General features: G+C 46.2%; 1 protein-coding gene across 2 annotated transcripts; it reads right to left on the bottom strand.

The window, feature by feature from the left end:
* Positions 1–894: 894 nt before the first annotated feature.
* LOC123087343 (zinc finger MYM-type protein 1) lies at positions 895–4,300 on the bottom strand. Of its 2 annotated transcripts, none has more exons than XM_044509340.1 (2): positions 1,454–4,300; positions 895–1,271 (listed from the first exon to the last, which is right to left on the bottom strand). In XM_044509340.1, exons 1-2 carry the CDS (start codon positions 3,265–3,267, stop codon positions 968–970), a joined length of 2,118 nt encoding a protein of 705 aa, XP_044365275.1. In that variant the 5' UTR covers positions 3,268–4,300; the 3' UTR covers positions 895–967. The 2 variants fall into 2 exon arrangements, with proteins under 2 accessions (XP_044365275.1, XP_044365283.1); XM_044509348.1 differs by having other exon boundaries at positions 895–1,378; positions 1,561–4,300.
* Between the last annotated feature and the right edge of the window lie 7,065 nt (positions 4,301–11,365).

Here is an 11,365-nt window from a genome sequence, read left to right as displayed (position 1 = left end):
ATTTAGTTAGTTATTTGTTTCGTCCCTTATTGTAGCTGATTCTTTATGTGGCTTTCGTTCTTCATGTGGTGCCGACTCTGATGTTTCCTCGCCCAACTCTTTGGCTGAGTTCTCTGGTATTGCTTATCTATAAGTTTTATTTTTTTGAAAAATTGTTACGGATAAAATATGTTAAAGCTATGTTTCATGGTTGACATACGTGCAAGTCAAATAAATGTTGTTCTATCTGAGAGGGGAATACGAGTTCGTGGCGCATGCCGGGGCTCCCGGGTGGGGCTACGTGCATGTCCCATGCATTAGATGTGACCACGTCATGCCCCATGGAGTTTCTTTTTCTTTAACTTTTTGCATACAATGTATTGTTCCTCAGAAAATGCCAATGACGCCCGAGCTGTATTTGATAAAAAAATAATCGAATGTTATACTCCAAAGTTTTAAAAAATTGAAAGAAGATCCGCGGAATCTTGTAAGTTTTCCGCACGCAAATGTGAAGAATCATTTGAAAATTTTGTGATTTATAGGTTGTACAAAAGGCAAAATTTCAGCCCAACAACAACAAGAGGGCCCAGTTTAGAAAAAGGTTTTTGTCTTTTTTCTGTACGCTACGTGTGAAAGTATGGTTATGAATTTTTGCACATATGTAATGCACATGTGCCTGAGCGTTTACATAAAAAATCCACATATAGTTTTGAATTCAGCAGGATCTAATTGTCCTTTCACGCTTCAAATATGTCAATTTCCAATACGGTTATGTTATGCTATGACCAGTGGCGGACCCAGGAAAAAAAATGAAGGGTGTGCACACTATAATTTTTTCCCACCTAATCAATGTGTCAGACAAAATATGGCAAAATAATAACATGAGTAGCTTAATGCAAATCTCACAATCACAAAATATATCTCAAATGTGCTCAATTACAATACGAGTAGTCTTACATGAAAGAAGCACAAGTAGAAAATTACATCACTAGGTAACTCTACGTTTTTGCATTGCCATGAAAGCATCAACTATGTCATCTTCGCTTACTTCCATGAACACATCCCGTTCAATAAATGTCACCAAGCAATCATTCAAGCGATCATCACTCATAGTAGTCCTCAACTTATTTTTCACTAGATTCATTGCTGAAAATACTCTTTCAACACTCGCCGTCGCCACCGGTAAAATCAATATCAGTTTGATGAGTAAGTAGACCAAATCATAAAGAACATGCTTCTTTGTTGCAACAAGCATAATAGAGAGCTCACCAATATTACTTGCATTTCTAAACCTATCATCTTGTCTCATATCATCAATAAAATTAGTAAGTTGAAATTCTAGCCTTATCAAATCTGTGCTTGAAATGTCCATGGGATAGAATTCAGCAAGTCTCATTACCTTGAGTGCATCATAAGAAGCAAATGAATTGAGGGGATTCAAAGCCGACATGCAAATAAGCAACTCCGTATAAACCTATCATCTTGTCTCATATCATCAATAAAATTAGTAAGTTGAAATTCTAGCCTTATCAAATCTGTGCTTGAAATGTCCATGGGATAGAATTCAGCAAGTCTCATTACCTTGAGTGCATCATAAGAAGCAAATGAATTGAGGGGATTCAAAGCCGACATGCAAATAAGCAACTCCGTATTAACCTCATCAAACCGATTGTCAAGCTCTTGAATGGTTTGATCAATGACACCAAGATATACTTCTCTTCTATAACGATGATCATTTGTTTGTACTTCATAATACTGACGTGATCTTTGATTAGGCTCATAAATATCCTCCCACAAAGGAACTTCAATGTCATGTTTGTTGCAAAATAAGGTTAGCTTTGCAAGAAATTCTTCCCAACCATGAGACCTCATGTGTTGCATTCTACTCTTTGCCAAACTAACAACTGTCATTGCATTGACAATATCTTGATCTCTCTTTTGCAAAGATTTGGACAACTCATTTGTATAGCCAAGAATAACAAGCATCAAGTGAAGATTGAAAACAAAGTCAAATGATTCAAAGGCTTGAGCAAATCCACGTATTCTTGTCCACTCACTTTTTTGTGAAGGATCTTTTCCAATAGCATCAAGTACTTCAAGGATTGTGGAATACATGCTAACAATGTGCATAATGGTTTTAAAATGAGAACCCCAACAAGTGTCGCCGGGTCTAGCTAGTCCCATCTCTTGATTTAGCCCACTTCCACTTTCAATCTCACCCATTTCAAGTGCTTCCAACACCTTTTGAGCTCTAACATCTCGAAGCATGTCATGGCGCTTACAAGAAACTCCAACAATATTGAGAAAGTAAGAAACATGATCAAAGAACCACAAACATGGTTCATTGTCCTTTGCCACAGCTATAAGAACCAACTGAAGTTCATGTGCGAAACAATGGATGTAATAGGCAAAGGGTGACTCTTTCATGATCAATGTTTTCAACCCTTTAACCTCCCCTTTCATGTTGCTAGCCCCATCATATCCTTGCCCACGTATTTGACTATGAGTCAAATGATGATCTTTAAGCAAAGTTTGAATTGCATCCTTAAGTGACAATGAAGTTGTATTGGCAACATGAACAACTCCAAGGAACCTCTCACATCCTCTTCCTGATTTGTCAACAAATCGTATGCAGAGAGCAAGTTGTTCTTTATGAGATGCATCATTAGACTCATCAGCTAGGATTGCATAGTGGTCAGCACCAATATCTTCAATAATTCTTTTAGTTGTATGCGCCGCAGAATATTCAATTATTTGATTTTGTATCTTTGGACTAGTCAAGATGCAATTCCCAGGAGCATTGTTCAATACATGTTTATTAACTTCTTCGTCATTTTTCGAAAGCCATTTAAGAAGTTCAAGAAAGTTCCCCCTATTGCTAGATTCTTCACTCTCATCATGTCCACGAAATGCCAATCCTTGGTTCAAAAGAAACCTCAAGCATCTAAGTGAATAAGTCAGCCTAGCCTTGTACATACGTAAATCCTCTTTACACACCCTCACCATAATGTTATCAATTGATGGTTGGGGTGCCACAAATAAATTGTACTTCTCTTGAGCTTTGTTGTGAATGCTGTTAATACCACCCACATGTTTGTCTAATGCATCAGGCCTATACCAATTTTTCCAACCACCTTTAACAAAGGCATCACCCTTAGGGCCCCCATTCGATTTGCCTTTGAACAAATAACACCCAAAGCAAAATGCAGCCTCATATTTGACACTAAATTCTAGCCATTTATAGTTCTCAAACCAAACAAAGTTGAAGTGTCGATTTTTACCATACATTTTCTTGACTTCAAAGTTGTGTGCATATGGTTGGACTGCATTCTTTGCAATGTACCGTCTCCGAACTTCATCTTGATCATCAACATTGTACTCCGAAATAGGAATCCTTTCCCCTGGATCAGGTGGAAGCCTTTGAATATTATATGACCTTGCATGTGGATGTTGGGGTGATGGTTGCCGTGGTGCTTCATCATCAATATCAATGTCAATCTCTGCATCAGAATGGACTGGAGGTGGATCAATATCAATGTCAATCTCTGCATCGGAATGGACAGGAGGTGGATCAACATCAATGTCAATCTTTGCATCCAAATGGACTGAAGGTGGATCAATATTAGGTTCCGGTTGCTCTTCGGCTGCAACCTTTCTTGATTTTGCCTCATAATTCCAAAAAAAAGACTTGATGTCACCATTCCTTTTCAACTTCAGTTCTATATTTGGAACATAATGTCAGCAAGACAGCAAGACTAGAACAAAAAATGGCACATCCCTAGTCCTCTGGAGCTTTTTTGTTCACAAAACAACAATTACTAAGAAAACACAGCCTACTGATGTTCTGCACTTCTGCTAACAGCCTAACAATATTTTGTACAAATTTAGAAACAACACTACAGAGGCAAAGCTGCAGTATAACAAATGGGATCTCGCATCTGGTCAAAAACACACCCACTGACCCACGACCGGGGTGGAGAGCAACGGAACGGGAAGGACCGAATCACCGGAGGAGAACGAGCGTCGGTCGTCGGGAGATGGGATCAGATCCTCCGGATAACGGAGCGGCGGCCGTCTGGTCTAGGTCGGCTCGACGCCGACGGCGCCTCAGCAGGGGAGGCGGGACCGGCGATGGCCACGACAGGTAGGAACTCCAGGTCTCTAGCGGCGGCCTCCAAGCGTGAGCGGGAAGCGGCGGCGGCCGAGCGCAAGTGTGGAGCGGCGGGGTGGAGCGCGAGCAGGGAGCGGCGGCGGCTAAGCACGATGCGGCTCCGCCTCTCGTCTCGCTCGCTCACAGTGGAGCCCGAGAGGATGAGGTGGGCCTGGGCAGTGGGCTCAATAGTCAAAGAAATAGTCAATGATGGTATATGTATATAAAAAAATCTCAGAATTTCTGGGTGTGCCACGGCACACCCGCTGGTTCCGCCAATGGCTATGACGATCAAGAAGAGCCAAGTGTCACACCCTAGCTAGTCATGCATTAGAGTGTTGCATCATGTTTACTCTTTCATCAGAAACTTGAAATGGGGATGACAGAACCCCCAGTCCCCTCTGAAACCAACTAGGGTTACTAAAATAATTTTTCAATGAACCTGAAATGCCCTTCTAAAATGTCCATCATTTTAGCCTTGGTTCAGAACCTCTGATAAAAGTGGTGCACATTTTTCTAGGCCATCCTAGGGTTTTTGAATTAAATCATAACTATTTGAATTTGGGCATTTAAAATAATATAAAATATTTAAATGCTCAAATATCTCCAAACTAAAATGTTTCATGTTGGAAATAATCCAACTATGGACCAGGAGTAGTTTGGTGAATTTTGGAGTTGCCTAGGTATTTTAATTAATTCAACACAGTTGCAGAAGTATTAAATAAAACAGAAAACAGAAAATAAATAGAAGGGGGGAAAAACCTACCTGGGCTCCTCCACTGTGCGGCCCAGCCAGCTGGCTGGCCCAGCCAGCCCAGCCCACCTCCCTCCTCTGTCGTCTTCGTCCAGACAGAGGGAGGGGAGTGTGGCCGGCGCGCGCGCGCGCCACCGCGCCACGCCACCTGCTCGCCTGCTTGCCTGGCCTCCCCTCCTCGCTCGACGCCCTGGACGACGCCACGCCTCTCCCCCTGCTCTCGCTCACTCTCCCCCGTTTCTCCCTCGCTCTCTCTCGCTCTCGGCCGAAGCACACCGTCGCCGCCGTTCGCCGTAGCCACTGTCTCCGGCCACCCCTCGCTCCCCCGAGTAGCTCAGAAGCTCCGCCACAACTCCCTCTTCCTCCCCACCGCTCCACGAGTCCCCGGAAGCCCTGCATCGCCGCCACGTCGCCGTTCCCCTCTTCGGGCTCCGACCACCGTCGTCGACGAATTCGCCGTCTCCAGCGCGTCCCCGAGCCCGCTTCGACGCCCACTGCAACCGCGGTGAGCTACGCCACCGTTTCCCCCTCTTCTCCCCCTCGTTCCCTCACCGTAGCCTCCTTCCCACCACGGCCGAACCTCCGCCGTCGCCGAGCTCGCCGTCGACGCAGCTCCGGTGACCATTTGGTCACCCCGGCGAGTCCAACGCGTTCACAGAACCCAGTAGAGCATCCCTAGCGCCTCACTTTGCTCGACTTCGAGCTCCAGCACCGTTCCCGTGCACGACCGAACCCCGGCGGCCGCAACCGAGCTCACCGCCGTCAACTCCGGCCACCCCGACCCCAACGGACTCCGCCAAGAGCCGCGGGTCGTCCTCAGCTTCACTCCGGTGATCTCCGCGGTCCATTTGGTGGCCGAAACGACCAAAACCACTATCGCCGCCGCACTGTTGGTCGCCGCCGGCCAGAACTCCGGCGAGCTGACGTGGCCTAGTTAATTAGCCACTAAACCACCACCTACAGACGCTGACAAGTGGGCCCAGGGCTTAGTCAAAGCTAACCAGCCCGGGGTCAACGCGGGATTAGCCCCTGTGACACTGACGTGTGGACCCCACACGTCAGGTTTGACCCGAGCCAGCTCTGTTGACCTGCTGATGTCACTGTGATGTCAGGCTGACGCAGTAAATGATATTTCTGGATTTAAATTAAATCAGGAAATTCAGAATATTATTTAAACTTCAAAAATTCATAACTTTTATTCTGTAACTCCAAATTGGACAAATTATATATGAAAAATGATCAGAAAAATCCAATCTATCCATCTGTACTATTTTCATGCATGATCAAACAAGTTAAATTGATGTTTTAATCAGAATAAGAAAAGGCACTTTAAAAGGCCATATTTGAATTTGAAATTTGAATCTTTGATTCAAATTTGCTCAAACCCTACTGGCTTTAGTTGCATTAGCCCAACACACTCATATTGCCATGTTCCATGCATGCATCATATTGTTGCATATTGTTTGGTAATGTTGTGTATCGGTATCCTTTGCGACAGGATCTGTTCCCGAGGAGTACCGTGATTACCCTAGCGAAGAACCGTATCCGTGCAACGAACCATCAGGCAAGCAACCAACCATTTGATCATATCGATACAATCCCATGTTCTCGCTCCTGCTCTCTTTTACTGCATTAAGACAACGCGATTCAAACTGCTGTGTGCTACGGTAGTTGAACCCATTTCCTCTGCATGACCTGTCATTGCCACAGTAACTAGATGAAACCCACTAGCATGTGTAGGAGTTGATTGAGCCCTATGTATGTGTTGTTCCTACCTTGCTATGCCTGCTATGCTTAGAGTCGTGTCAGGTCTGGTTCATCTGGGTGATGGGCTAGAGTGAAATGATTATGTCGGTAATGAGAGTGGTGTGGTGAACACGATTTGGTAAAGGTATCGATGAGAGGCCATGTAGGAGTACATGGTGGGTTGTTTCATTGAAGCCGACCTTAGGCACTGAGATCTGTATGTGTGATTTAAGAATCAGCTACTACCATACATTGGGCCCTGAAATATGACCCCGCTCGACTTCTTATTCACCTTAGCTCTCTGTCCAGGAGTTGCAAGTAGTTTCTGGTGTTTGTAGCCTACTGGAGGCCGTGGACAGCGCTGACCGTAGGGGTGGGCTGTGATGCGGTAGGTACGTGGCACGGTGTACCGAATACCCGTTAGGTATCTCGGGAACCCTGTTCACATCGTTCGGGGCCGTATGGGAAACCTCGGCCGGACTCCCTGCGGATGGAACCTGAATAGGCGATAAACCTGGACTAGAGGCTTAAGTGTTTAGGTAGGTCGTGGTCTACACCCACGTCGGCTTTCGCTTGAAGTCTGCCGAGCACATGTCGTGTGCAGACGCTAAGTGGTGGAAACATGTATGAAGAAGTACACCCCTGCAGGGTTAACATGATCTATTCGAATAGCCGCGTCCGCGGTAAAGGACTACTTGGTTGCCTATACAGTTCATAGACAAGTAAATGGAAACTGTTAAAAGCCTCAAGACAAGTGTGAGTGCCGAGGATGGCTCTTCCGTAGGAAGACGGAGGTGGATCCTCGGTAGTGTATTGAAGTGGTGAATAGTGGACTCGTGTGCGCAAAACTATTTCAAATGGAGTATCGTAGGATAGTCTAGCCAAGAGTCAAAGCTGGCTTACTGCAATAACTCCACCGACCCTTCTTGATACTATGCATGTATGTAGGATCTGATGTAAGTCTTGCTGAGTACCTTTGTACTCATGTTGCTATAATCTACATTTTTACAGAAGACGCTGCAACCCCTTCTGATGGGTTCTATGTAGACGTTGACATCAACGAGTAGGCTAAAGACCCAGGTGGTGACCCTGAGCTTGTGATGGACCACATAGTATAGTTAGGCTTCCAAGCCTCTTTTATTTTACTAGTTGTCTGTACTCAGACAAATTACTTCCGCTGTTGGCTTGTATGACTGTATGACTTGTATGTTGGGTCGTGAGACCCGTACCTGTGTGTATGATATGTATGGCTCCCTGAGCCTTAAATAAAGTACTTGTGTCATAGAGTCATGTTGTGATGCTCCGTTGTATTTACACATATCGAGCATATTGTGTGTATGATTGAAATGCTTGGTATGTGTGGGATCTGACTATCTAGTTGTTTATCTTTAGTAGCCTCTCTTACCGGGAAATGTCTCCTAGTGTTACCGCTGAGCCATGGTAGCTTGCTACTGCTCTGGAACACTTAGGCTGGCCGGCATGTGTCCTTCTTCGTTCCTGTGTCTGTCCCTTCGGGGAAATGTCACGCTTTGAGTACCGGAGTCCTGTTAGCCCGCTACAGCCCGGTTTACCGGAGTCCTGCTAGCCCAGTGCTACAGCCCGGACCCACTTGCTGATGACCGACACGTTCGAAGCTGGGTCATGGATGCCTGTCCCTGTAAGTCTGTGCCACTTTGGGTTTACGACTAGTCATGTCAGCCCGGGCTCTTTATCATATGGATGCTAGCGACACTATCATATACGTGAGCCAAAAGGCGCAAACGGTCCCGGGCAAAGGTAAGGCGACACCCGTGGGAATACCGTGCGTGAGGCCGCAAAGTGATATGAAGTGTTACCGGCTAGATCGATGTGACATCGAGTCGGGGTCCTGACAGCGTTGGCATCAGAGCCGGACTGCCTGTAGGTTCTCCAAGCCAAACTGGTCGATGTTGAGTCTAGAAATTCTTTAGTTATATGTAGGGGAATTGCTTGTGGGATGGAACGTAAGGCTCTTTTTACTCCTTATACCTTATGACTTTCTGATCTGAGTCAGTCCATTCTTCCACCGGGGGTTAAGGAATTAGGATCTGTTCTCTCTATCAGGTTCACGTGTTACTAATCAGTAGTACCTTATAAGTTTGATGGTTATCAGCCTAGCTCAGTTCTTCTACCACATTATGTTGTAGGAATGGTTTCAAGACTTGATATGATGATGTTGAGTGTGTACGAAATCCTTTGTCAAATGTCTCAATATCCTTTTTGAGCATTTACAGCTGTTATGCTGCCGAAATTTTGCTAGAAATTCTAATGCCTTTGCATTATGATTATGCTTTCAGATGGCCACTCGCGACCTCAATCAAGTGGTTCGCCTGACTCGATGCCTAGATGTACCCGGCCATACTGCTAAGTTGGTCAGGGTAATGACTGAGGCTGGATACCGCTGGTATCCTGAGTACACGGTCGAAGAGCAATTCCGAGATTTTAATCAAAGCCAGTATCTCTGCACTGTCAGGATATTTCCATCTTATCCTGGATCCACTGAGCCTCTTCACTGCTCCTATGGACTCGGGGTTACTATCGAGATGGCTGTGCAGGATGCCGCCTACTCTATGATGACCATTATGCGAGTCAGATCTGGGTTATTTCGGGACTCTGACTTCCGGTATATGCCAGGATCACTTCCGGGAGCACAAGGGTATCTCCAGGCTATCTATGCTGACTCCACTCAGGAGGATTCACGGACTCGCACCACTGCTGAGATGCTCGAGGATAAGGACCGTGAAAATCGGGCCTTAAGGTTAGAGCTCTTCAATACCCGTGCTGACCACTGGGCCACTTTGACTCGGTTCGCACCGGCGGTGCAAGCTGGATATTCAGATATGCGCGATCTCTATCCTGTGAGATCTGCTCTGCCAGACGTGATGGTTTGGCGTGATGTAGGAGGCATCACCCCACCTCGCGGTCCCCGCAGGCCACCGTTTGTTGGTCCAAGGCCTCATCCTAGCCCCTATGGTCCACAAGCTCCGCGAGACCGTCTGTTTCCGGATGATCATGTTGAACTTCCAGGCTATGGAGGTGACTTCTACGAGGACTACTACGGATCGGTCTGAGTTAGTAGTAGTACCACTAGTTTGTACTCTTCCGGAGATGTAGAAAAATAATGTATAGGAGCTTGGAATGCCTCCGATGAGATGTAATCCTCTTTTCACCGTATTAGTACTTTGCTTGGCTTGTACTAAACCTTGTATGGTGTGTATGACGATGGAATAAAGAAGCAGTTTCTGTATCTACCATGTCATACGGATGATCATCTTGCATTCCGAGTTATTTCTTACATTATGTATCCCATGTCGGAATCTCAACATTCTGACTAAATCATTGTCTTGTTTACCTAGGATGGTCAACACACGCGCTAATCCTGCTTCCCAAGAGCAGGCCGAAGGCAGTGAAGCCAGGAATGAAAATCTGCCTCATCCTCCTTCACTAGCCGAGGTGATGATGGAAGCTGAGAGAAACAAGCGGGAGACAAACCGTTTGTTGGAGCGTATTGAACAGAATACAGCACACCATCAGAGGGCTAACGTGGTGTCACTCAGCGATTTTATCAAATTGCATCCACCCACGTTCCACCACTCCGTCGAGCCTCTCGACGCTGATGACTGGCTTCGCAGTATTTCTCACAAGCTGCGTTCCGCGCTGGTAGCGGAGGCTGACAAGGTCACCTTTGCCGCATATCATCTTGAAGGCCCCGCCAGTCTTTGGTGGGAGAATTATGGAGCTATGCGCCCAGCGGGCCATGTCACTACTTGGGCTGAGTTCAGCGAGGCTTTCCGTGAACATCACATTCCGGAGGGTCTCATGGACCGTAAGCGTGAAGAATTTTGCAATTTCACCCAAGGCCGACTTTCTGTGGATGCCTATAGCAGAGAGTTTGGTAAGCTCGCCCGATATGCAACTGAGGAAGTGTCTACTGACGCCAAGAAGCAAGCAAGGTTCCGCAAGGGCCTTAGTCCTGAGCTTCGCCGCGACCTCCGTCTGCATGAGTGCACATCTTTTCCGAAACTTGTCAACAAAGCCATCAGTGCTGAAACTGGTCAGACAGACTATGACGCAACACGCAAGCATGGACGTGACATGGGTTCCTCATCCGGTGCTGGTCCTCAGAAGCGCCGCGTGTGGGTACCCAACACCGCCTTGCCACCCAGGTTCACACCGAGGCCATCTTTCCAGGCGCCTCGCCCCGCTCAACAGTCTGCTCCAGCTAAGCCCTATGGGGGTCCAACCAATAATGCTCCTCCACGTACCAGTTCCGTGACTTGTTTCAAGTGTGGGGAATCTGGTCATTATATGCGTGAGTGTCCCCAGACCAACCCCAATCAATCTGCTAAAGCTGTTGGCCGTGGCAAGCCGACAGGGAAAGTATTCCATGCTAAACCGGTCACCGCTTCACGTGGCCATGTCAACTGTGTCTCTGCCGAAGAAGCTCAAGAAGATCCCAACGTCGTTCTCGGTACGCTTCTTGTTAATTGCCACCCGGCATCTGTTCTTTTCGATACCGGAGCCTCTCATTCTTTTATATCTGAAAATTATGCTCGTTTGCATAACGTTGCATTCTGTGACTTGCCATCCTCTATGGTAATTCAAACTCCGGGATCCAAATGGCAAACTTCTAGAGTAAGCCATGGAAATGAAATCCAAGTCGACAGACTTGTTTTTCTCGCATCTTTGATAGCCCTTAAATCTTCAGATATTAATAT

Source organism: Triticum aestivum, chromosome 1B (assembly GCF_018294505.1).
Source record: "Triticum aestivum cultivar Chinese Spring chromosome 1B, IWGSC CS RefSeq v2.1, whole genome shotgun sequence".
Classification (NCBI taxonomy): domain Eukaryota; kingdom Viridiplantae; phylum Streptophyta; class Magnoliopsida; order Poales; family Poaceae; genus Triticum; species Triticum aestivum.
This window is presented reverse-complemented; position numbering and strand designations above follow the sequence as displayed.